Below are 25,651 nucleotides of genomic sequence, written 5' to 3'. Positions count from 1 at the left end.
GAGGTGGCTTTGGGGCTCTGCTCGAAGTTTTTTGCTCTAGTGCCTATTTCTTGCAATATTCACTCTTCTCCTTTGAGCAGTTTTCTCAGAACTTCCTGGAACACAGTGAAGTCTCTGCAAAAGACAAAACTGAAGCACAGTTACATACTAATACAGAAAAAGAGAGGGCCCACTCTCCTAAATAGCACTCATTTCCTGAGCAGTTTTAGCAGTAATGGAGCTTGTACTGAGGCCCCGGGTGGGTAACCAGGCTTCAGCGTCTGTTGCTAAGTGCAGGAGTGGCCTCTTCTGTGCCTAAGAACAAGACTGGGCTTGATCTACTGCATGCTCTGCTGGCTCCTTTCATGTAGGAGGCTGAGCAGAGCAGCAGGAAGTATTGGTGACCAAAGGGAGACTAAGAAGGTCCAGGAAAGCAAGACAAGTGATCATAAGAGACCATGGCCTTGGAGAGGTCTGAAGGCACACAGGCTGGGGGTGAGTCCTGGGGAGAGGTCTGAAGGCACACAGGCTGAGGGGTGAGTCCTGGGGAGAGGTCTGAAGGCATACAGGCTGGGGGTGAATCCTGGGGAGAGGTCTGAAGGCACACAGGCTTGGGGGTGAGTCCTGGGGAGCCATCTGAAGGCATACAGGCTGGGGGTGAGTCCTGGGGAGAGGTATGAAGGCACACAGGCTTGGGGGTGAGTCCTGGGGAGAGGTCAGAAGGCACACAGGCTGGGGGGTGAGTCCTGGGGAGAGGTCTGAAGGCACACAGGCTGGGGGTGAGTCCTGGGAAAAGGTCTGAAGGCACACAGGCTGGGGGGGGGAGAGTCCTGGGGAGCCATCTGAAGGCATACAGGCTGGGGGTGAGTCCTGGGGAGAGGTCTGAAGGCACACAGGCTGGGGGTGAGTCCTGGGGAGCCATCTGAAGGCATACAGGCTGGGGGTGAGTCCTGGGGAGAGGTCTGAAGGCACACAGGCTGGGGATGGGGAATCTAGAGTGGAACAGCTCAACTCAGATCTTGCTCTTCCCATTAGTCAACTGTGCGGCTTGAGCAAAGCACTTCATCTCTTCAAGTGAATGTCTCAACTTTTGTGTACAAATTTGATGACATTTTATGGCAATATTGTGAGTATCCTTCTCATTAAATTTGTCTGAAGGATTAATGAGCTAAAACAATTTTCATACAGTAAATGGATATCTAGTTCATCCCAATCCGTATGATTTTCCCCCTTTTTTTGAGACAAGGTCTCATGTAACACAGACTGGCTTCAAACTCACTCTACAGCTTGAAGATGACTGAACTTCTGAGCCTCCTGCTCCCACCTCTCCTGAGTGCTGGGATTACAGGTGTGTACCACTATGCATGGCTTATGGTGTTGTGGATCAGACCCAGGGCTTTGTGCATGCTAGGGAAGTGCTTTACCAACTGAGCTACATCCCCAGTCTTTTTTACAGTTTTACCCATGTGAGTCTTGCATCCTGGAATTCTCTGTCCAGGACAAATTGGGGCAGTTTTGTAACTCATAGGTTCTCTACAAATGTTGTGGCTAGCATCATATCATAAAGACATACAAGTACATAAACTCACACACATATACTAATATTAATACATAAGTGCCGAAGGTTATTCACTACCCCAATATTCAAAGCCCTTATTACATGGTTGCTTTCAAAGTCATCCCAAAGCCAAGTTAGACTTATGGAGCTCTTTCCAGATGCTATTGTCCACATCCACTTCTTCATTTAGTTTCCCCCTAAATTCCCCGATGCTCCCATTTTATGCATGAGGAAACCAAAATAGAGGTGCATAGTTTCCCCATGTTGGCTTGTCTTATAATCAGAGCTCATGCATTTTGAACCTTTTCTAGGGCTCTTTCCAAAAAGCAGTTGCTCACAACACAAATGTGTCTGAGCTCCTTTAAAGTGTACTGCATAGCATCAAGTAGTTCGATGTCTCTTTTTTCTCTCTCCTCAAAATTGGGCTTTCCATAATTTCAAAATAACTTGAACTTCCTCACACTTATGTTTCTCACCATAAAGTATATAAAGGACTGTGGCTCAGTGGCAGAGCACTTGCCTAGAATGTACAAGGTCCTGGGTTCAGTCCCCAGCACCACACACAAAGTCAGCCCTGTGTGCCTGTGGGTTCTATATCCAGGAAGCCAAGCATCCATGGAATCAAGAATGCCAAAGAAGGGCTGTAGAAACGGTTCAGTGGGTCGGAGCTCTTGTTGCACAAGCATGAAGACCTGAGTTCAGAGCCTAGCACTCATGTAAAAAGCCAGGTGTGGCCATGTGCATGCCTGGAACCACTGTGCTGTGGGTATGGAGATAAGATCACTGCGTTTGCTGGCCGCCAGCCTAGCTCCAGGTCCAGTGAGAGACCCTATCTCAAAGGAATAAGGTGGCGAGTGATAGAGGACACCTGCCATCCTCCTCTGGCCTCCATCAGCATGCATAGGCAAGCAGGTGCATGCACACACACATACACACACACACACACACACACAAATACTAAATAAGTCGAAGAGGGTAGGAGGCAGGTGGATATAATCAATGTATGATATATTCATGTATGGCTATGTCAAAGTAAATCTCATTAATTTTTACAACTATGTTAATTATATAAATATAAAATTAAAACTTGCATTTGTACTGAACAAATACAGACTTCTTTATATTCTTATATATTCTTATCTATTATATATAAGAATAATATAAAGATATATATTCTTTATATTATTTCCTTAATAGTAAAGTATAACATTTTTTACACACTGGAGGATTTCTGTGATTTATGTGCAAATGCTACCTTATTTTATGAACAATCAAGGATTTTGGTATCTGCAGGGGTCTTGGAACCAATCTACTGTGGATACTGATGGATGAGTGTAAATGGTTTCAAACAGTATTTGGAATAAATGAGCTTGTGGGAAAGGCTTGGGCTTTTGGTTTGACAGAAATGGAATTTAGACCGAGGCATGTCCTGGGTAAGAGATCTCATGTCACACACAAAAAGCAGACTCCTACATAAATATGTAAAGAATGAAAAAGGGACTAGCACAGTGCTAATGATCCCATGGCCTTGGGTATGAGCAGGAGACAGGCTTGCACCTGAAATTTAATGTGCTTTAATGACTAACTGTGCTCATAAACATCAAAACAAAAATAAAAGAACTTCTATTTATTGAGCACATGTGATCTACTGGGATTGGTGCCCACTACATTAGGAATTTCACCTCTGAATCTTTTCAATAATAGAGGAGAGAAATCTTATTTTCCCAATTTTTATGTTTGAGGAAACTGAGATATTAAACTAATTAAGCTAATTAAACTAATTAAGCAAACCCGCCTATAGTCACTAGGTAGGTTAACAGCAAAGCTAGGACTTGAATGTGGTCATGGCCTTATCTAAAAACCTACATGTAGACTAAGGAATGATGGTAGCCTTGCTGGGCTGCAGAGTGAGCTCAAGGCCAGCCTGACGTGCATATTGAGACCCTGTCTCCAAAGAGAAGAAAGAAGAAAGAAGAAAGAAGGAGGAGGAGGAGGAGGAGGAGGAGGAGGAGGAGGAAGAAGAGACGAGGAGAGAGAGGGAGAGAGAGAAAGAGAGAGAGAGAGAGAGAGAGAGAGAGAGAGAGAGAATGAATATGAATCATTCCCTCAGGGTGCCTCATCCATAGTAGAATTTGTCTGACTTGTCTATTCTCAAGATTAAAGCCTTAAGATCCTCAGTCCCATCAACTACAAATCCCCAGGATTGCCAGATAAAACTCAGGATACTCAATTAAATCAGAATTTCAGATAAGTAGGCAAAATAACATTTTTTGGTATAAGTATGTCCCAAATATGAGACCTGTGCATACCAAAACATTATAGGTTGTTTGCCTGAAATAGAAATTTAACTGAGCATCCTGTATTTTTATTTGCTAAGTCTGATAACCTAGGAGAAGAGGTCAGCTGGATTTGGGTTTTATTCTGTCTCTGGTATTAGCAATTGCTAAGGAACTGTCACACATTTCTTATTCAGAGAGGGCTTGGAAAGTAGATCTTCTCAGAGGGATGAAGAAACTGCTTATCTGACACAAGTATGTTAGCACATTGGGGCTACTATAATCCCATAGACTGAGTGGCTTATTTGATTTGATTTGATTTTTGTTTGTTCGAGACAGACTTTTCCTGTAGCCCCAGCTGTCCTGTCCTGGAACTTGCTACCTAGACCAGGCTGCCCTAGCTCTCACAGATTCACCTGCCTCTACCTCCTGAGTGCTGGGATTAAAGGTGTGTGCTGCCATGCCTAGCTAGTCTTCCTTTCTTCCTTCTCTTTCTTTCTTTCTTTCTTTCTTTCTTTCTTTCTTTCTTTCTTTCTTTCTTTCTTTCTTTCTTTCTTTCTTTCTTTCTTTCTTTCTTTCTTTCTTTCTTTCTTTCTTTCTTTCTTTCTTTCTTTCTTTCTTTCTTTCTTTCTTTCTTTCTTTCTTTCTTTCTTTCTTTTCTTTCTTTCTTCCTTCCTTTCTTCCTTCTCTCTCTCTCTCTTTCTTTCTTTCTTTCTTTCTTCCTTCTCTTCCTTTCTTCCTTCTCTTTCTTTCTTTCTTTCTTTCTTTCTTTCTTTCTTTCTTTCTTTCTTTCTTTCTTTCTTTCTTTCTTTCTTTCTTTCTTTCTTCTTTCACACTCAAAGCCAGCCGTGGTGGCACACACCTTTAATTCCAGCACTCAGGAGGCGGAAGCAGGAGGATGTCTGTGAGATCAAGGCCAGCTTGGTTTAGGTAACAAGTTCCAGGACAGCTGGGGCTACAGTAAGATGCTGTTTCAAATAAAAACAACAACAAAACCTTCAGGGTTTTGTTGAGAGGTGGCTCAGAAGTTAAGAGCACTAGCTGTTCTTGCAGAGGACCTTCATTTGGTTCCTAGTACCCCCATGGTGGCTAATTGTCTGTAATTCCAGTGCCAGGAGATCTGATGCCCTCTTCTGGTCTCCTTGGGCATTGCACAACACAGATGCACTTCCAGGCAGGCAAAACACAAAATATACATAAAATAACAGCAACAACAACAATAATATAAATTTTATAATAATAATTTTATAATAACTTTATAATAATATAAAACTTCAGAAACTGATTTCTCAGAGTTGAGAAGGCTGGTGTGAGGTCTGGATGCCAGCATGGTGGGACTCCAGAGAAGACCCCCTTCCAGGTTGTAGATTGCCAGTTTCTTATTGCATTTGCCATAGCAGAAAGAGGAAGAGAGTTCTCTTTCTAGAGACCCTTTTATAAGGACATTAATTCTATTCATAAGGACTTCACCTTTGTGAATAGTCACTTCCCCAAGGCCCCCACCTCCTAATACCATCACATTGGAGGGTTGTGGATTTGATGGGATTGTAAATTCTCCATCCATGGCAGTAAGAAACTGGGGAAAGGCATAGGAGAGGCTGTACATAGATTGATTTTATCAGCCCACTGCATGTTCATCAAGAGCCAGGTTTGTGATGCTACAGAGACATGCCAGATCCCCAGCATGGGAAATACAAGAGATGTCAGAGGAGGCAGTCAGCACTCTAGGAGACGCACTTGCTGACCCCACAGAAATGCTGCAGGTGGGAGGGGTTAGAGGATTCAGAAGTGCTCCTAGATGGCACTCTTCACTGAAATTCCAGGGAAGCTCCAATTTTCCAAAGCAGCATCCATAGGGACTGATGGTACGGTATTATAGTCTAAGGAAAACAAACGGTCATGTTTTCCCTGGGTCATACACAAAGTGCACACAGCCAGACAATGTTGCCTGAAACTTAAAAATTTAGGGACACCATACTTGCCTGTCCATGCTCCCCATGCCTTTAACTAGCTCCCCCTTTATGCTGTAATGGAGGAGTTGGAATGAGATCCCTCAACTTATTATCATCATTGTCATTGTTTACATCTCCAAGCTAATTTCTCTATCCACTAGCCTGATTATTATTTCTTGAAGCAGATGACTGAAGCAATAATACTATTGATTTTTTTTAATATTGAAGATTGGAGAGAGGGCTTAGGGGCATACTAGGCAAACACTCTACCATTGAACTATACCTGCAACCCCATGAAAGAGTTTTGAGCCTCCACTATATGCCTGATACATACTCAGTACTTTTTTCATATTTTAGTCTTTATTTTTATTTTATGTGTGTGAGTGCATTGCCTGCACTTGTGTAATGCACAATGTCCTACAATGCCTGCTTAGGTCAGAAAGCATCATTCGAATTGAAGTTACAGACAGTTATTGGCCTCCATGTGGGTGCTGGGAATCGAACCCAGCTCCACTGCAAGAACAGCCGGCGCTCTTAATTGCTAAGCCATCTCTCCCACCCGATACTCAGTACTTTAAAGGCATCTTTGTACCAGTCCTCTCTATAACCCCGTGACTGCTCTCATTGCCCAAAGAATTATTCTCCGGGTTGTCATGGACACAAGTCACAGAGGGGAGGTGGATCATCCTAAGTCTCTGGATGGGAAAGGACCTGAGACCTTTTCAGTAGCTGACAAATGTTGAGCTTATTCCCCCATTTTATGGATCAAGAAATGGCTAACGAACCACCAAAGTCACCGAGCCAAGCACTGTGGGACCCCTGGCCACTCTTTTCTCCCTGAAAGCTCAATGACACTGCTTCTCAATACGGAATGATTGTCCCTTCCTGTCTCTCCAGAGGACATTTGGCATAGTTTGGGCACATTTTCAGTCATCATAATTTTAAGAGGGGTATTAATGGTACTTAGAAGGTAGAGGCCAGGGATACCACGCTGCACACAGGACCTCCTCATCCCACCTCGGGCACAGTTACAGTAGCTGTGCTCTTTTGGCCTGGATTTGGGACCAGGAAACATGGATTTCCCTAGCATGGATCCTCGTGAACAGGATATGAGTTTATTTACCTTTTGTCTCTGCCTCTCGTTTTGTCATCTGTAAAATGGAGAAAATCCATCTCTAAGGCTCTCGCTGGCTGACATTTGCACTTGAGTAATGGCTAGACCCTTCCAGCCTAGGTACCTCGAACTCCAGGGACGAGTCCAGAGGAACTGGTTTGGTGCATTTAGGAGGGGAAAACTTAAGCTCCAAAAGACTCTTGGCTGCCAGTCCACTTCTTTCAGAAGTGGCCCAAAACATTTCACTCCAAGCCATGGGTGTCCGAAGGGACCGTCTCAAGCCGAATTTGTCTTCCTCACAAATTCGTCTGAGTAGTTCCTAGAGTGAGTGGGCAGGAACAAGCGCTCTTTGCAGAGGGAGTGGCGGTAGGGTGGAGGACATCCGGACGGGGTCCTTCCGCCAGCGATGGGAGGGCGGGGCGGAGCCTGCGAGGGGCGTGGCCTAGGGGCGGAGCCTCGGCCTGCGGAGGAGGCTGGGCTCTCACCCGTGGGAGCTCTCACCCGTGGGAAGGAGGTAAGTCCAGCTCTCGCTCCCACCGCGGCGCTGGTTCCTTCTCCTCTTCCTCCCACCTCGCTTCCCACCACCTGCGGGCTCGGCGAGGGGCATCCTGGCCGCCGCACCCGGCGAGGGAAGCTATGGGGTGGAGGGTCCTGGGGGCCCCGACGGGCTGAACCCTTCGGGCTCCGCCCGGGGAAGTGGAGAAGTGCAGTATGGTCCTTCGCCTGTAGCCCTGAGTTGGCAATAAAGGTGTCTGGTGCCTCGAGACGCTGGGACGGGGCTGAGAGCTCCCGGTCTAACCGGATCCACCATTCCCAGCCCCCACCCGACCCCCACCCCGCCCTTACACACCTGCAACATAGAAAGGGTCTCCAGCTCCAACCCACGCGCGAGGCCCTATCCCCTCTTGAGAAATCTAGATGGGAAGATGTGGAGTCTTGCCTAATCTAGACCTCCTCCCCAGGATTGGTTCACAGCAGCGCCCTGCGCCCCACCGGGAGAGGAGCTGCAGGTGTCAAAGGTGGCTTCTACCCAGATGGATGACAGGACCCCGACTCCCACTGGGTTTCCATTTCCTAGGGTTTGTGCCCGGTGGTTGGGGAATCAGGTCCCCATCTGCATCACACCCACCTCGCTCTTTCTGGATCCCTGGCCTTTGCAGATTGAAAGTCTGAGCCTGCATCGGAAAGGGGGACCGGAATAAGTTTCTGGGTGCCCCTAAATTCTCCCCCGCCCCCAGAAGGGGATGGGAACCCGGCTGGAATGTTAGCGGTGGCAGTTTGCTCGCGGGGGCGCTGGGGTGGGGAGCGGGGCTTTTTAAGTGAAGCCTAGGGACCTCGCTCGGTCCCCTAAGCTCATAGTAGGCGGGACGTCCTTAAACTGCTTGGGGTGGCGCCTTCCTTCGTTTCTGGGTGCCCCTAAATTCTCCCCCGCCCCCAGAAGGGGATGGGAACCCGGCTGGAATGTTAGCGGTGGCAGTTTGCTCGCGGGGGCGCTGGGGTGGGGAGCGGGGCTTTTTAAGTGAAGCCTAGGGACCTCGCTCGGCCCCCTAGGCTCATAGTAGGCGGGACGTCCTTAAACTGCTTGGGGTGGCGCCTTCCTTTCTCCTGAGGCCTCAGTGTCTGTAAGGGGCCGCTCCCAGGAGGATCTGGGAATTGGTGGCTAAGTAGACGCATTTACTGACTGTGGCTCAGACATTCTTCTTGCGTTCCCCCTCATCGGACTCCCCAGACCGGTCTGGATGGCACTTAAGTGTTTCTCAGGCCCTAGAGGACTTGTAAAGGGGGCAGTTAGGCTTGTTATAGCCCGCTGTGGAGATGAGATTAAGGCAAGAGAACAGGGCTGGGAGCATCCTGAATTCAGTATCAATGCCAGCTGCTGCTTTAACAGAAACAGGGAGGAGTGTCCGCCGTCCCCGCCCCCTTTCCTACCCAGGGGGAGAGAATCTTTAGCTGGTGTGCTTAAAATGTGCTTCAGTCCCAGCACTGGGGAGGCAGATCTCTGTGAGTTCAAGGCTAACTTGGTCTGCATAGTGAGTTCCAGGACAGCTGGGGCTACAGGGAGACCCTGTCTCAAAAAGACCAAAAAAAAAAAAAAAAAAAAAAAAAAAAAAAAAAAAGTGCTTCAGTGTATGTATGGGACTCTGCAGTGTAGACATTAGTAGTGTATATGTTTCCTCAGTGTAACACATAATTAGCATGAGGGATGTTCAAGATGATAAACAGAGGTGAGGATCTCTCAGTTAATTTTAGCCACAGTGACAGAGTCTACTGAGCATTTGTACATAGGTCAGGAGGTTAGCTGCTAGGCAGAGATGCAGGAGATGTCTGTCCAGCCAGACATTTGCTCTGGGATGTGTTAAACAAGACTTTTTTATTTGAAAGTTTAGCCAGGATTTTAAAATGTACCTAATCTGGCACACTGTGTATGAAAAATTAATAAAAGAGTGTGTGGGGTTGAGAAGGTCCTGGAAATTTCAGGTTGTTGAATCACAGAATGTAATTGTGGCAAGGTCTTTCCTTCAGGACAGCTCTTGTTAGGACTTACACCATACATAAAGGGTGATTTATTGCACAAGGTACTTGGGAGCCAAGTAAAGAAAGAAGAGAAATCAGCCAAAATCACAGCTGTAGAAGTGGAAGATGGGGAGGGGTTGGAATTTGGAAGAGTGTTCAGTTTTCTCACTTTGGGGGTATTTTTTGGTTTTTTGTTTTTGGGCTTTTTGAGACAGGATCTCCCTGTAGATCCAGCTGGCCTGGAACTTACTATGTAGACCAGACTGGCCTTTATCTCACAGAGATCCACCTCCTTCTGCCTACTCTGTTGGAATTAAAGGCGTGTGCCACAACCCCTGGCTTCTGGGGGGGGGTATTCCTTTGCTCATTCTTTCAGGAAAAAAAATAAGTCTTCAGAGATTATATGTCTTTCTAGATCTTTTCCTATATAACGTATACAGAAACAAGTATATTCAACTGTGAAGTATTTTATAATCTTTTTAATGACTTATTATTTAAGCAGTGTCCTACTGAGTAATTAGCTCCTTCCCAGTAGTTTGCTAGTAATTACATATTATAAATAGGAATATAATACACATCCTTTGAGTATATTTTCATTTACCTGTGTATTTGCTTCAGGTTCATGGAAAATATGTTGCTGGTCAGTCGAAGTGTGTGCAGTTTGAAATTTTGATAAATATCGCCAAGGTATGTCTATCTGCATGCCCAACATTACTGTGTAGGATAGCAGAGACTCTTTGAAGATTACCAATGATTTAAGAAACTTCTTGTCCCTTTAATGACAGAGCACAGGCCGACATGAGAGACTGGACTGCATGCTACACCAGAGAACCTACTGGCAGAAGAATTAATCCAGAGAGAGACTGAAGGACATGTCAAGATGGCCAAAGAGGAACCCCCAAGTGCCTCCAAGGACTTGCAGGAGCTGCAGAGGAAGCTGTCTTTGTTGATACAGTCCTTCCAGACTAACTCAAAGGTCAGTTTCCAATGCTGTGTATAATGGGAAACCCCAAATTAACACTGGTCTCCACAAGAAAGAAAGGGATTTCTTCCTCAAGTAGCAAGTTAGAAGTCAGGAATCTTTGTAGATTACCTCCTTGGCTATGTCTGCTTGTAACCTTCATAGTCACTGTTCAGTGTGGCTGCTAGCGTGTCAGCATCATTCCACATCCAGGCAACAGCATCTTTGTAGATTACCTCCTTGGCTATCTCTGCTTGTAACCTTCATAGTCACTATTCAGTGTGGCTGCTAGTGTGTCAGCATCATTCTACATCCAGGCAACAGGATAGCAAGGGAATAGGAAGAAAGACAGCCTTCAATTTAAGGAGGATTCCTAGAGGAAGTCAGAGAATTGCAGGATACTTCCAGGTCCATTTTTTTTTTTTTTGGTCTTTTTGAGACAGGGTCTCCCTGTAGCTCCAGCTGTCCTAGAACTCATTATGTAGACTCTGCCTCCAAGTGCTGGGATTAAGGTGTGGGCCACCACGCCCAGCTCAGTTCCATCTTATACAATGCAGAGTTCAGTTGGATGATCACTCCTAGGCAAATTAGGCAAATATTATTCTTTAGCTGGATTTGAAGAGGCCACTTTTTTTTTCTTTCAGTTTTTACAATTAATTTTCCCCACATCTATGCTGGGATTTTGTCTGGCTTGAGCTTATGTGGGATTTGTCAGCATTGCTGAGTTCATATGAAACCAGTTGTCTGGAAAACTCTGGTTCCATGTGGATATCCACCTCCTCTGGCTCTTACAATCTTTCTGCCCCATCTTCTGCAATGATCCCTGAGCCTTGGGAGGCAGAACTTTGATATAGGTGTCCTATTCAGGGATAAGCAGTCTGCAGCCTTTTAATCTCCACCTGTTGGTTATGGTTCTCTGTGTTCAGTTCCCAGCACCCACATGGCAGCTAACAGTGATCTATAATTCCAGTACCAGAGGATCTGATGCCTTCTTCTGAACTCTGTGGGCATTGCATTCATAGGTGCACTGACATGCATGCAGGCAAAATACTCATGCACATAAAATAAAAATAAATTTAAAAAAATTTAAAAGAAGCAGTGGAGTACTGGAGAGATGGCTCAGCAGTTAAGATCACTGACTGCTTTTACAGAGGATCTGGGTTTGGTTCCCAGCACTCACATGGCAGCTAACAACTGTCCATAACTCCAGTTCCAGGGGAATTCAACACCACCTCTGACCTCCACTGGCATTGCACAACACAGGTGCACTTACATACATGCAGGCAGTATACTCGTACACTAAAATAAAAATAATACATATCCAAAATTAATAAGTACATAAAAATAATAAATATCCAAAATAAATATCATTTCAACATGTAATAGTTGTAAAAATTAATAAAAAAGAAGGTGCTTTACAGTCTTTTTTGTACTAACTTTTAAATCTAGTGTGTATTTTACACTTGCAGAAATATTGTGATTTAAATTAGTGATGGTTTAGGTATTTGGTAATCACTCAATGGCAATGGGATTTGAGACATTCCATTTCCTTTTCTTATATATTTACCTTTATTGTTTTCTTTTATATGCCTTTCAACATTTAGACAGAATACTAGAGCTGGAGAGATGGTTCAGTAAGTAAAGTGTTTGCTTTGCAAGCGTGAGGGCCCGAGTTTAAATTCTGAGAACCCACATAATGTTGGGTGTGGTAGCACATCTCTAGAATGCCAGTGCTCCTATGGAAAGATGGGAGACAGAGACAGAGACTGCCCGGAAGCTGGTGGGCCAGCTATCCTGACCTCTGATATCCAGCAGGGGAAAACAACAGAGACCCTGTCTCAAGCAAAGTGTAAGGTGAGGACTGACACCTGAGGTTGTCCTCTGACCTCCACATACACATGCTGGCATGTGCTCACCCCCACATACACACAATGTGTGCACATACACACACATATAAAAAGAAGATTAAAAACTAATAAAAATGAGCAATAATATGAGATCTAATACTATTACCATTTTGTGGTATGTCTTTCTAGGCCTTTCTATGCAGTAGGCCCATAAACGTACAGATACATATAAAGCAATGGAATTGTTTGGTGATTTTTCTTCTATTGGACAGCATAGTATCACCAGCTTTTACATACATAGATACTTTGCAATCTAAAGCAGTATGTGTCACAGAGGTCTTTTCTGGACCTGCTCCAGAATGCATTTGGCACTGTGAACTTACTGGACTATTTTTAAATTGAAGCAGCTTTCTAGTTAGTTGGCTGAGACGCTTGTTATTGAAAGCTAGCTCAGGAGGAAAGGTCCTTGTGGCCTTTGCACACTGACAGTTCATCCTCATGACTTGTGGAAGCTATATTCCATAAGGTCACCACAATCACTGCATTTGCAAATACTAAACCATTGATCCTGCAGGAAATAAAGAAGTCAGGCCCTTCAAGCTTTGGTCACAATTGGTTTTTTGTCAGTAGATTAATATATAGCCTATATTATGTATACTTTTATAAAGATGCATTAATATATATTGTTGGTTACTGTGGATTGTCTGTATGGAACAGTTTTCTTCTCATGCTAGACCTTCCCTGCTACAAGGGACATTTCAGAACTTACTCTCTTGGAATCTGTGTGTCAACCCTGAATCCCATGCTAGCAGGCACCCAGAGATTAATGTGGGAGCAGCTGTCACAGCACAGTGCCTTTGACTTACCATCACAGTGCCTTTTGGAGAAGCTAGCCTCCCACCACACCTGGCTTGCCACAGAGCTTATTTAATGATCCTGACTACTGTCACTGCCCCTTATCCACCAGTTCCTTCTTCTCTGAGGTAGCAAGAGACAGTGAGTTACCTGTCTTTTACATTCTCACAGTAGAGCATATTCCTGGCTCCCAGATAGCCTGTGGGAGCCATCATGTCCAAAATTCCTGACCACATAGCCCCTACTCTGGAAACTCTCTAGTATACTAGAGTGTGTGTTTACTAATAAATCCCCCTTGTCTGACTTGGGCAAGTCAGTTTGGTTTGTTTCCATCTCCTCTAATCTAGAATAAGCAACACTTGGCATGTAGGCTGCTGGGAGGATTATCTGGGGTACCATTTGAGAAGGCTTTCACATGGAGCCTGGCTCATGATAGTGCCATTTTCTTCCATTCTGACATTCCTGGCTTGTTCAGCATAGCCCTATATCTGTGAAGTATAGGTAGGAGACCCATCTCCACCTCCAGGATGGTGATGGAAAATTGCAGAGAATGCTACTGCATAATCCCACTTTTCATCCTCCCACTGAGTCCCCCTCTGTTATCATGAGAATCAAAATAGTGCTGTTCTAATCCCTGGACGTGGATAATATTAAGTTCCTTCTCATTATCTGTCTTGCAGCATTAAAGGGGAAATACATATATGGAAAGTTCTCGAATGATAGTCATTTTGCAAGGCAGGTTCCTTTGGGAGAGAACTCCTATATTAATATGCTTTCAAAGTATCCTTTTCTTTTCTTCAGTTAAAATCTATTGAGGAAAACAGGGCTAAGGAGAGGGTCAGTTGGTAATGCTTGATGATTTGAGTTCTATGCTCAGAACCTGTATTTGAAAAGGAGGGAAGGGTATGATTGGCAGATCCCTGGGCCAGCCAGCCTAGCCTCCTTGCCTTGTTCCAGGCCAGTGAGAGAACTTGTATCAAAAAAAAAAAACAACCACCACCACCAAAAAAAAAAAGGGTGGTGACTGAGAAACGACACCTGAGGTTGTTATCTGACCTTCACATGCATGCACACACATGTGCGCCCAGACATGCAAACATATGTGTATACAGAGAGAGAGAAATGAATTGAGCATGGCCAGAGAGAGAGAGAGAGAGAGAGAGAGAGAGAGAGAGAGAGAGAGAGAGAGAGAGAGAGAGAGAGAGAGAGAGAGAGAGAGAGAGATGGATGAGCTGAGCATGCCCAAAAGTGTTCTTGTCTGTCTACTGCTTTTACTTTTTGAACATGTGTTCTATGACCTTGAGCTAAGTGTGCCCCCAAAATATATTTGCTACCTTTCCTTCTTGAACTATGACCTTAAAATGAGCATGCTCAGGTAGGTGTTCACCCCTAAAATACTTTTTTATATGAACATAGTAGGTTCTTTGACCCTCATGCTTCCTTTGTTTGAGGAAGATACTGCTTTGGGAATAACTCCAGTGCTGTCCTTAGTTGCTGCAGGTAGTAAGTCTTCTTAGCCATGCATGCCCTGGCTTTGCACCCATCCAGATGCAAGCCCCTTGGGTTAGGCTATTTTAAAAGTGCCTGAGGGCTGGGGAAATGGCTCAGTGGTTAAGTGCTTGCTTTGCAAGTGTGAGGATGAGTTTGGATCCCCAGAATTCACTTAAATGCCAGGTAGGTGTGGTGGCCCACTTGCGATTCCAGCCTTGGAAGAGATAGGGCATCCCCCAAGCAAGCTGCCTAGCAGATCTAGTCATATAGGCAAGCTCTGGGTTTGATTGAGAGGCCCTGCTTCAATTAATAAGATGGAGCAACAATCCTGGGTGATTCCCAACATCAACCACAGGCCTCCTTGTGCATGTGCACCCATGTGCGCACACATGTGAAAAATAGAAAATGCCTGACAGTTATGGATGTAATGCTGTTAGGTATGGATGAATTCATGCCCTTTCCTTCCACAACAGAATGGCCTGACCAGGGCCACTCTTCAAGAGAAGACAATTCCTAGGTTTAACTTGGTGATTCTTTTGGTTGTAGTTATCTGGTTTTCTTTTTTTTTAAGACAGCATCTCTTTGTAGCCCCAGCTGGCCTGGGGCTCTACTATGTAGACGAGGCTGGTCTCCATCTCACAGAGATCCACCTGCCTCTCCTGAGTAGTGTGATTAAAGGTTTGAACCACTACCCTTGGCTTTGGTTTTCCTTTCTTGAGACAGGGTCTCACTCTATGTAGCACGGGCTGGCCTTGAATTGGTGAATCTCTTGCCTCAGTCTCCCAAGTGGTGGAGTTAGAGCTATAACCATGTGCTGCCATTCCTGCTTGACTGGCTGAATTATTCAGAATGGCCTTTTTACGTATCTGAATGACTTTGGTTATTTTGGTTATAGCGTCCAGACTCAGTGGAAGCTCTGAAAAAAAAAAGTGTATTCTTTAAGAAATAGACGTAGGACAGTTTTATCTTTTGCCTCTTGGATCCCCATGCCAAACTGTGTCTAAGTCATTTAACTTCCAGGCTATATCCCTAGTCCCACCCATCTCCCATCAGCCTATCTTGCCTGATTACTGTAAATCCCCCTAATTACCTCTTTCTTACACACAAGTACCAGGTTCGTCTTCCTCAGATCGCTCCATTGTGCATGTCACAACCCTGGCCACATGTTCCTAATTTGCTTCCTGTTTTATTTATTTTTCCTTAAGATAAAGCCTAAATGACTGCTACTAATAGAAATAGTATGTCAGCCATAGATATGATTTAAACTTTTTTTTTTTAATTCTTGGGGCCGGACAGATGGCTCAGTGGTTAAGAACACTGGCTGTTCTTGCAGAAGACCCAGGTTCGAATCCCAGCACCCACATGGCAACTAACAACTGCCCATAACTCCAGTTCCAGGGATCCGACAGCCTCTTCTGTCCTCCACGGGCATTGCACAACACAGGTGCACTTACCTACATGCAGGCAATACACACATACACATAAAAATGATAAATAAAATCTTTTTAAAAATTCTTTTTATTTATATGTATGTATGTCTCTGTGTGTGTGTGTATTGCCCAATTTGTATAGGTGTCCATGGCAACCAAAAGATGGTATTGGATTCCCTGAAGCTAGAGTTGCAAATACTTGTTAGCTGCCCAATGTGGGTGCTGGGAACCAAACTAGGATCCTCTATAAGAGCAGTATGTGTTCCTAACTGCTGAGTCATTTCTCCAGCCCCTATTAGCCCCATTTTAAAATATATAAAGAGTTGGGCCAGGGGTGCACACTTGTCATCCAGGCAAGCAGTCTTAACTGCTGCACTGTCTCTTCAGCCTTATAATTTAAATGTTTCTATTAGTCACACTTTAAAGATTTCATTTTTATTTTTAATTATATGTGCTTGTGTATGTCTGTGTGGGGCTGTGTGCACATGAGTGCAGATGCCCACAGAGGCCAGAAGATTCTAGGCATCAGATTCCCTAGAACCAGAGTTACAGGTGGTTGTGAGCCACCTGACAGGGGTGCTGAGTACCTCTGTAAGAGCAGTGCATGCTCTTAACCACTGAGCATCTCTCCAGACCTTGTTAGTTAAATTTTAAAACATAGTCAGGCATGATGGTGTGCAGGTATCATCCTAGCACTCAGGATTATGAGGCAGGACGATTGCAAGTTCAAGGCGAGCCTGGGCTGATTGTGAGACTCTGTCTCAAAATTAACATAAAGATCAAATGAAATTATTTTTAATAATATAGCCTATGAAATCCAGTATATCCTGAACTATAATTTAAGCCTGTAATTATTATAAGAAATCATGAGATATCCCACATTTTTGTTCAAACACTTAGAGCCCATCTCAATTAAGGTGCCAAATTTTCATGGGGAATAGTTTATCTCCTATTTATGAAACAACATGTACTTGGTTGTCATCATCAGGCTATGACACCCAGGTTGGTGGCATAAAAACACTGATGAGGTGGCAAACTCTTGCCTGCATTTAGCACTTGGAGTCAAAGGCCATAGTTGTTTTGTTTTTTTTTTAACTTTTACAAAAACTTTATTGAGAATTTCATACATGCATATAAGGTGTTTTGATCAAATCCATACCCACTCCCTCTCCACCAACATTTCCCCCTCTGAAGAGGTAACCCTAAAATCTTTTAAGGGTTAGATACAAACTTCCAAATACTTTTGACATTTTTGGCCTTGGAGTCAAAGGCCATAGTTTTGAATGCCTAGGCCTTGCCTTTTGGAAGCTGGGCTTCACCGAATAAGACAGTTAATTGCACCTCAAACTTTAACAAACATGCAAATCACCTGGCTCTTGCTGACAAAGGCGAATTGGATCTAACAGGTGCAGGGTGGGGAGGTTCTGCACCTCCAACAAGCTCCTGAGTGATGCTGAGTAGCTAGGGCTTAACCCCTCTGCTCCTTGGTGATCTCAGCCATGAGAACCTCAGCTGCAAAGTAGGCACATTGCATATACATTGTATCCTTGCACACATAAGCTGGGAGGTATCTCTGAGAGGCATGGGTTGGGCAAGAGAGCTGTGATACGATCTTTCCTCTTACAGGACCTGACATTGGGTGGGGACCTCACACTTGTTACCTGTCTCACAGCTCCCTTATATTGCTACCAACCTGGGTGACTCATGTCTTGGGAGAAGAGTTGTAGTGATGTCTCATGAGCCTCTGACTTGCCAGCCTCTGGCTGTATTTCCCACAACTGGGGCAGATCAGTTAGTTCAACCTGGGATTCAGACACAGCGCTCAGCCCTGACTCTTTTGTCCTTTGCCACAGGTGGTTGCCTTTATGAAGTCTCCAGTGGCTCGGTACCTGGATAGGCATCCTTTCCTGGCTCTCACCATGCTGATATTTGCCACCATGTCAGCCATCCCTGTTGCCTTCTTCCTGATCATTGTGGTGCTCACCTCCCTGGGTGCTCTTGTGGGAGCTGTATTACTGGAAGGTATCCTGCTCAAGATTATTGGGAAATAACTCAGTGGGTTGGACAGTATTTATTGGGCAATTGCCATTCCTATTTCTGACACAAGACAGCTTGTCAGAGTAGTTAAACACCGACTCTTATATTACATAAGCATCCTACCATCACCATTGACTTACCCCTTCTGAGCCTCAAACTGGACAGGCTATAAAGATGAGCACAGAGGCCCAAGTGTAATACAGTTTATGAACAGTAGAGACTGGAAATAATCAGAGGCCCAGCCCAATGGATGCCATGCACTGAGGCCCACTCAGGTGTTGAAATCACTGCCATTTAAAATAATGTTAGAAATGTGATTTTTATAGGATATATTACTTCAAAAGTCCAAGTTAACTGTCATTATTTATTTTTGGAATTTTTCTTATTTTTTTATTTTATGGGTATAAGTGTTTTGTCTACATGTGTGTTAAGTACACCTACATTGTGCAATGTTCGCAGAGGCCGGAAGAGGGCATCCGATCCCCAGGCACTGTAGTTACAGATAGTTGTTAGCTGCCATGTGGGTGCTGGGACCCAAACCCTGGTCCTGTGCTCTTAAGCTCTGAGCATCTCTCCAGCTCAGCTGTCATTATTTTAAATACACTGGCCTGGGATTTTTCTCATTTTCAATCTGTTTCAGGTGAAAGTATCTCCTAACCACTTTCTCCTTTTAGGACTGGTCATCTCTGTGTGTGGCCTCTCACTGCTCTGTGTCCTCTGTGGCTTGGGCTTCGTATCACTGGCCATGTCAGCGATGGTCACCGTGTCTTACATAGTGATCTCCTGTCTCATCAGCTACTGGTTTTCTCCCAGGTAAATACATGTCAATGGAACAACTTAGTTCTGGCCATTTAGGAGATTAATGCAGATAACACCCTAAACCCAGTTACTGTCTTGAAGCCAAATTCTAAGAGACAAATGTTTCTCACAGTTGCCCATAGACATCAGATGTCAGATACGAATTTACAGTAGTTTCGTACAAAGCCCATTACTACCATTGTCCATCACACACAGCTCATTTCATTTCCGTAGTAGGGTGATGAGGAGGTTATGGATTCTTCTAAAAAGATGTCTCATTTAATTTACAAAAGTCAAGTTAGGGGGAGGTTTGGGCAGATAAGGAGAGGAAAACAATGGGAGAAAAGTGACTCACCATTCAAATCCACAGTGGTGCAGGAGCTGGGACACTGCCATCCCCACAGGGTCTTGACCTCCACGGCTCTTCAGACTGCTCAATACACTGAGTATGTCTTATGTGTACTATATGGAGTTGTTTTCTAGAATATGAGTCCCTCCAGGTCTTGACTAAAGAAACAGTGATCCTTTTAGGTGCTAGAAGGAAAACCCTGCTGTACTGAAGTTCCTGGGACACACTGTGTTTGCCTATAAGGAACCACCACCTGCCCTCCAAGGCATGAAGGGTTTTCAATGCCTGATTTTTGTGCTTTGTGTTGATTTTAGACTCTAAGTTCCCATGTACTCGGTCCATGTTGTGTTCATTTAAGCTTTCACTAATTTGATGGTTGTGGCTAAGGCCTGTTGGGTACCTGCTCTGTGTCAGGGTCTCTGTTAAGCACTTTCCAGCCTCAGCTCATGTAATCCTTGCAGTGAGCCTTCTTCCCTGATAGGGAAAATAAAGCCAACTCCCAAGGCTGAGAATAGCAGAGAAGGGACCTGAGTCTAGGCCAGATAGCTCTGGTGAAGCCCCTTTAGTCAAAATATAAAATGTCTAGAACATGGGAAGAGGCCAAAAATCGTGGGAAAGAGACAGACAGTAAATGTTCTAGGCCATTTAGACCCTGGTCATCCTCCCTCTACTCTTCAACTCTGATGATGTAACAGGAGAACAGAGCACCCAGATAATAAGCAAATGAATGGGTATGACTGTATTCCAATAAATCTTTACTCAAACATTACAAAAACAGAGGCCTGAGGCTGAAGAGATGACGCAGTTGTTAAGAGCACTGACTGCTCTTGCAGAAGACTTGGGTTCGAATTCCAGCACATGGCAGCTAACAACCATCCGTAACTCCAGTTTCAGGGGACCCAACACCTTCTGTCCTCCATGGCACTGCACAACATGGGTGCACTTACATGCAGGCATAACACTCATACACATAAAAATAAATAAATAAAAACCAAGCAAGCAAGTAAGCAAACAAATAAACATAAGAGCAGAGGCCTTGCTGGATTTGGCCCATAGTCCATGATTTGCCAATTCAAAAAAGTACTTCTACTTTGAATGTGGGTCTTCTTATTGAATAGTTCTTGAACTACTTTTTTTTTTAAACATTTTTTAAAGCCCCCTTTTTAAAAAATATTTTTATTTTTTGTGTATGCATGTATTGCCTACATGTTGGTAAGTGCACCCATGTCGTGCAATGCCTGCGGAGGACAGAAGAGACTGTCGGATCCCCTGGAACTGGAGTTACAGACAGTTGTTAGCTGTCATATGGGTGCTGGGATTCGAACCTGGGTTTTCGCAAGAACAATCAGTGTTCTTATCCACTGAGCCATCTCTCCAGCCTCTTGGACTTCTTAATAATGGGCTAATCCTGTCACTTGCCTAGTATGTTCAAAGTCCTGGGTTTGATTTATAGCACTCCCACGCACACACCCAGAAGGTTATCCTGTCATTATTCATATGTTGCTGTATCTATAATCTTAAAGTGCTCAGGGTTGTTCTCACAAGATTGCTTAATTGATATCCCTGGGACCATAACCAGCTTTTCATAAATTCTTTGATTATTATCAGTTTTAAAGGAGACAGTGCCCTGTTTGGCTTACTGAGGGCAATGTTTCAGAGCCAAACCCCTCCTTGCTTGTGAATCCAACTCTAATTAGTGCTTAAAAATTATAACACAGAAAGCAGCAAAATCAGATGCTAGGGAAAAAGCTCAGTTGGTAAACTGCTTACCACACAAGCATGAAGATCTGAGTTTGGATTCCCAGAACTCACATAAAAATATCAAACATGGTGTGCATTTGTAATCCCAGCAGCGGGGAGGCCGAGAGTTGGATCCCTGGGGCTTGCTGGCCAGCCAGCTTAGCCTAATCAGCAGCTCCAGGTCAGTGAGACCCTAGGAGGTGGGCAGTGTTCCTTAACATGACATGTAAAGCTGCTCTCTGGTCTCCATGCAAATATGCACACACACAGACACACAGAAGATGGATGTACGCTTACACATAGATGTGCACCCTTGTACACATGTACATAGATATACATGCCTTAAGGAAAAAGAAAAAGTCAATCAGAATGGTATTTGCCAGTGAAGAGACTGGGCTTGGTCTTTGCCCCCCTCCTCTTCCCAACCAAGGCACTCAGACCCTCTGTTTCAAGTTGGGCAGAGATTCTTAAGGTTTCTGTTCTCAAGACTCATTTGACTTTCTTTTTTTTCTCTTTTTTTTATTTATTGTTTTTTTGTTTTTGTGTGTGTGTGTGTGTGTGTGTGTGTGTATTTCATACAGAACAGCCAAGACAATCTTATTCATCTTTATACCCACATCTCAAATGGCACCTCCCATAGCCCTCCCACAGTGCTTGTCCATCCGCTGAATCTAGTCACCCTATCTAGAGTTCCTTGTTATAGGAAGATCAGCTGTTCCTCATCTAGCAGTAATCAGTTATCAATATTCCTTTAGATAAGATTGGTGTCTTCTGTTCATTTTCCCAGTTCTATACTGGGTTACTGTCTGGGAGTCTCTTGGGCCATCCTGGCCAACAACTCAAAGGAAGGTATCTCCTGTCTGGCATTGTTTCTTGTTATGTAGTCTTTAGCTATACACATAGACTCTTAAAGAATTATACTGATCATTTTGATCATTGGTTATACTTTTCTTTTCGGGTATTTAAGGTTATTGACGCATCCAAAGAGTGGATTCAGTGTTTTGATAACAATCCAGCCTGAATTATAGCAGAAATTTTACAACTGTTTGCTTAAAAAGAAAAATATTACCCATTGATACAAAAACGTTTAATGAAAATCAATTGTATTTTCCAAACAAAATGAATTTAGTGAATCACATTGTTTTGTTTTATTGCTAGTGCCCTGCCCCCCTGCCCAGGGTAGCCTGAAACTCATTATACAGCCTGGGTTGGTCTCAATCTCCCAATTCTCCTGCCTCAGCTCCTCCCCACTCCAAGTGCTGGAACTACAGATGCAGATACGTAGCACCACACCTAGCTGTCACGAGTCTCTTTGCTGTAATAGAAGCAGCTGGGCTCTCCTTATACACTTGCATTGGTGCCCCTGGAACTATTTGAAGAGGACTGATATGCATCCTCACAGATACACATCTGGGGAAGCGGGAAGGCTTACTCCAGATGATTGTAGATGTTCTCTGATGGTACACCATCACTCTGTAAATGAAACTTTCTTTCAATGAAAATGAAATATGACATTATCACTTTGCTAATATTAAAAATCTGTTGGTCTGTCTCTCATTCTAAATTGATCTTTACCATGCAGGGTGTGCAGCCATTAGGAGAGCATTAGTTGGTTGGGTCATGCAGATCTCACATGTGTGCTGTGAAGAACTCCATTATTTCCCTGTTAGATGACAAGAATGGAAAGGGAATGTGCTATGTTAAGACCAGTTAGCTATCCTTTGCAAACCCTGCATTAGTGAAATCTTTAAAACTCAAGAAAAAGTTAGTCCCTCACTGAGTGACCCTGAAAAGGAGCCATCCAATTCATCTCACAACTTAGCATGCTTTGAACCTAAAACATAAAAGATAACAGAATTCAAGTTATTTTTCTTTTTTTAAAGAAAAAGGAAACAAAGCTATTAAGAAAACTTTACTTAGGAAAACCCATTGGATAGTCTTTCAAAGAAATACATCATGATCTGCCACCTCTGGAGATAAACATAACCTCGAAGGGGCAAGGGAAACTTCCTAGGGCCTGCAGGCTGCGGGGAAGTGGGAGCCAGGGCATTTTGTCTTTGTGGAGCCATTCAGTCATTCATTCCACATCACACTGAACCAGGTTGTCAAAGCAGCCAGAGTGTCCCTGGCTTCCGCATTCTACCCCCTCACTTAGTACTAGAGATTGAATTTAGGGCTTCAGGCATGCTAGGCAAACACTCTACCACTGAGCTACTACATCCCCAACCCTTTAAAAATTATTGTTTTTAATTTTGGGACAAGGTCTTGCTAAATTGATCAAGTTGACCTTGAACTCTCTCTGTAGCTCAGGCTATTCTTGAGCTTTCTATCTCTTGCCTCAGCCTCCTGAGTACCTGGGATTACAGAACGGAGTCACACTACCCAGCTGTTTCCACATATCTTTACTTACAAAGAATAAGAAGAGGAAAGGCTTCTTTTTTGTTTGTTTTTGTTTCTTTTTTCGACAGTCTCTCCCTAGTCCCAGCCTACCTGAAAGTCACTATGTGGACCAGGCCAGCCTTGATCTTGGAGAGATCCACATGCCTTTGCCTCCCAAGGACTGGGATTAAAGGCATAAACCATTATGCCCTGTTTGTTTTTTGTTGCCCCGGAGCTGTGCTTAGATAGCAAGTAATAAAAGCAAAACAAAACTCACTTAGGTAAACACCAAATCAACAAATAGGATTTTATTTTGATTGTGGAACAAAGAGATGGAGACAGCCAGGGCTGGTACAGCCACTCTGAGGTATCAGCAACGTACCTTCTGGCTTTCTGCATTTCCATCTTTAGCCCATTGATTTGTCTCCTCACAGCCATAAGATATCTGCCTCAGCTCCAGGTATAAACCTATATTCAAGGCAGGATAAAGGGAGGAAAAAAAAGTGCTCACCACGTGGATCTGACCCTTTTTATCAAGTGAAGTCTTTCCCTGGACCTATCTCCATTCTCCTTAAACAGACATCACTGGCCAGAACTTTGTCGGGTAGCAACTCAATGCTGGGAATGTTTAGCTTTCTTGCCTTCTATAGAAGGAACTCAAGAGAGATGGGCACTAGGGAAGTGTTGCATCCAAACTCTGGAGTGTGATGTGGCACCCAATGTGGGTGACTGATGCCACAGCCAACTGAAATTCAAAGATACCTATATATACAATTAAGGTGATATCAGTAGCCTCCCTATTCAGGTCCTCTGAAGCCCACAACCATAGGGACTAAGAAAGACCAGTTTGTTTTTCCTGTCCCTTCTATCTTCTTTCTGTTGAAGGTGTCAGAAAATTAATTAGAATCAGAAGATGGTCTGAATCCCAACTATGTCTTTTAAAAAATTATTTTGTGATATTCAACTTCAATATCATTTTCTCCCACTGGTGAGACAGCTTGCTCTATCTTGCTAGATTGCTGCAAAGGCACAGACAATTGGGGAAAACTCTGTATCTTGCCACTGGAAGAGCGAAAAGGGGCCATAACCTCACCTCTCACATAGGCATTGTAGTTCCTTATCAAGTGGATGTTGCCCCAAATGTGTATGGTTGAGAGAAGCAGCTAGAACTAAACCAGGTGGGGATACCAGGCATTCACACTTGAAGCATTGCTCCTGAGCTAACCATGTTGTCTTTTCACCCAATAGACCACCAATGGAGCAAAACAGTAACACGGACTGCCAGCTGGAGATGAAGTCTGCACACTTCAAGGGGCCATACCAGAAATGATGGGAATGGAAACAGATTGTTTTCTAAGCATCTTGGGCAAGCTCTCAGGTCACATTCATGCTGTGGCTGGGGGCTGGAGGTGTGCTCGAGCTTCTTCACTCACTGTGTCAACTCCTGCAGTGGCCAGATCACCTCCCCACCTCCACCTCCACTGCTCCCCAGTATGTAGTCTTGAGCCCAGCAGAGCCCTGGGCCTCTAGAACTGGGGAACTTGACCCCTAGAGCCTCAGGGCTCGGCCCAAGGCCCCAGCTGGGAGCAATGGTGGATTGTTTCTGAGATTTAGTTGGGGGTGTTTTTGGCTTTTTACTCATTTGAACTAAGAGGCTAAAAAGTACTCCGGCCAGAACCAGCTCTTTTACCTTACTCACTTTTTATCAAAATGAAGAGCAACATTTGAGAATAATGGCCTTTAAAATTTTGAAAAGTGATCTTAACCATTCAGCCAAGCATCTTTTAGAAAGTCTCGAGGCCATTCCTCTAGCCATTCCTCTGTCACTGTTGAATGCCATCGTCTTTGACATATCCTGGACTGGAGAGATAGCCAGCAGTTAAGAGCAGTGGCTGCTAACAACCATCCATAATTCTGGTGCCAGGGGAATCCGACACCCTCTTCTGACCTCCACAGGCATTGTACCTCACAGGTGTACTTATATACATGTAGACATTACATTCATACACATAAAATAGAAAATTATAAAATATTTTTTAAAAACTTCTGTTAAGCCATTTCTTTAAAAAATAAACATGCTGAAGGACTACAAAGTAAAATTAAACATTCTGTGCAATTTTTACTTCAGTGGTTCATTTGCTGTAGCATTTTATTAAACATTTGGTTCTTTGCTATACTTTTTCTCCTCCTGCTCCCACATGTCAGACATGTATTAGCCAGCTTTCTGTTATTGTAACAAAATGCCTGAAACAATCAGCTTTATAAGGGAAAAGTTAGTTTGACTCATGGTGTCAGAGGTTCCAGTCTATGGCCACTTAGTCCTGTTGATTTGGGCCATGGCAAGAGCACATGGCCGAGGAGGCCTACTCAC

At 44.0% G+C, this 25,651-nt stretch overlaps 2 protein-coding genes across 2 annotated transcripts in view; one reads left to right on the top strand and one right to left on the bottom strand.

Annotated features, from left to right (window-relative positions):
- Positions 1–7,196, bottom strand: part of Dnah3 (dynein axonemal heavy chain 3) — a 232,141-nt gene extending 224,945 nt beyond the window's left edge. The window contains exon 1 of the mRNA XM_029568678.1: positions 6,889–7,196. The gene's annotated coding sequence lies outside the window, so the exon portion shown is untranslated. The remainder of the gene's footprint in view (positions 1–6,888) is intronic.
- A 111-nt stretch (positions 7,197–7,307) lies between these two features.
- On the top strand, positions 7,308–25,402 carry Tmem159 (transmembrane protein 159). The gene is made up of 6 exons (XM_008843838.3): positions 7,308–7,393; positions 10,012–10,080; positions 10,179–10,369; positions 17,831–17,999; positions 18,689–18,827; positions 24,529–25,402. Exons 3-6 carry the CDS (start codon positions 10,274–10,276, stop codon positions 24,608–24,610), a joined length of 486 nt encoding a protein of 161 aa, XP_008842060.1. The 5' UTR covers positions 7,308–7,393; positions 10,012–10,080; positions 10,179–10,273; the 3' UTR covers positions 24,611–25,402.
- The last annotated feature ends 249 nt before the right edge of the window (positions 25,403–25,651 follow it).

The sequence above is a fragment of the Nannospalax galili genome, unplaced genomic scaffold (genome assembly GCF_000622305.1).
Source record: "Nannospalax galili isolate Female #2095 unplaced genomic scaffold, S.galili_v1.0 scaffold381, whole genome shotgun sequence".
Lineage (NCBI taxonomy): Eukaryota > Metazoa > Chordata > Mammalia > Rodentia > Spalacidae > Nannospalax > Nannospalax galili.
The sequence above is the reverse complement of the archived record's forward strand: the minus strand, read 5'-3'. Positions and strand labels throughout refer to the sequence as shown.

Coding starts and splice junctions, on each gene's coding strand:
- Tmem159 (XM_008843838.3), top strand. CDS start 10,274: ATGGCCAAAGAGGAACCCCCAAGTGCCTCCAAGGACTTGCAGGAGCTG. Junction 10,370..17,830: donor CCTTCCAGACTAACTCAAAG/GTCAGTTTCCAA, acceptor CCTTTGCCACAG/GTGGTTGCCTTTATGAAGTC. Junction 18,000..18,688: donor GGGAGCTGTATTACTGGAAG/GTATCCTGCTCA, acceptor TTCTCCTTTTAG/GACTGGTCATCTCTGTGTGT.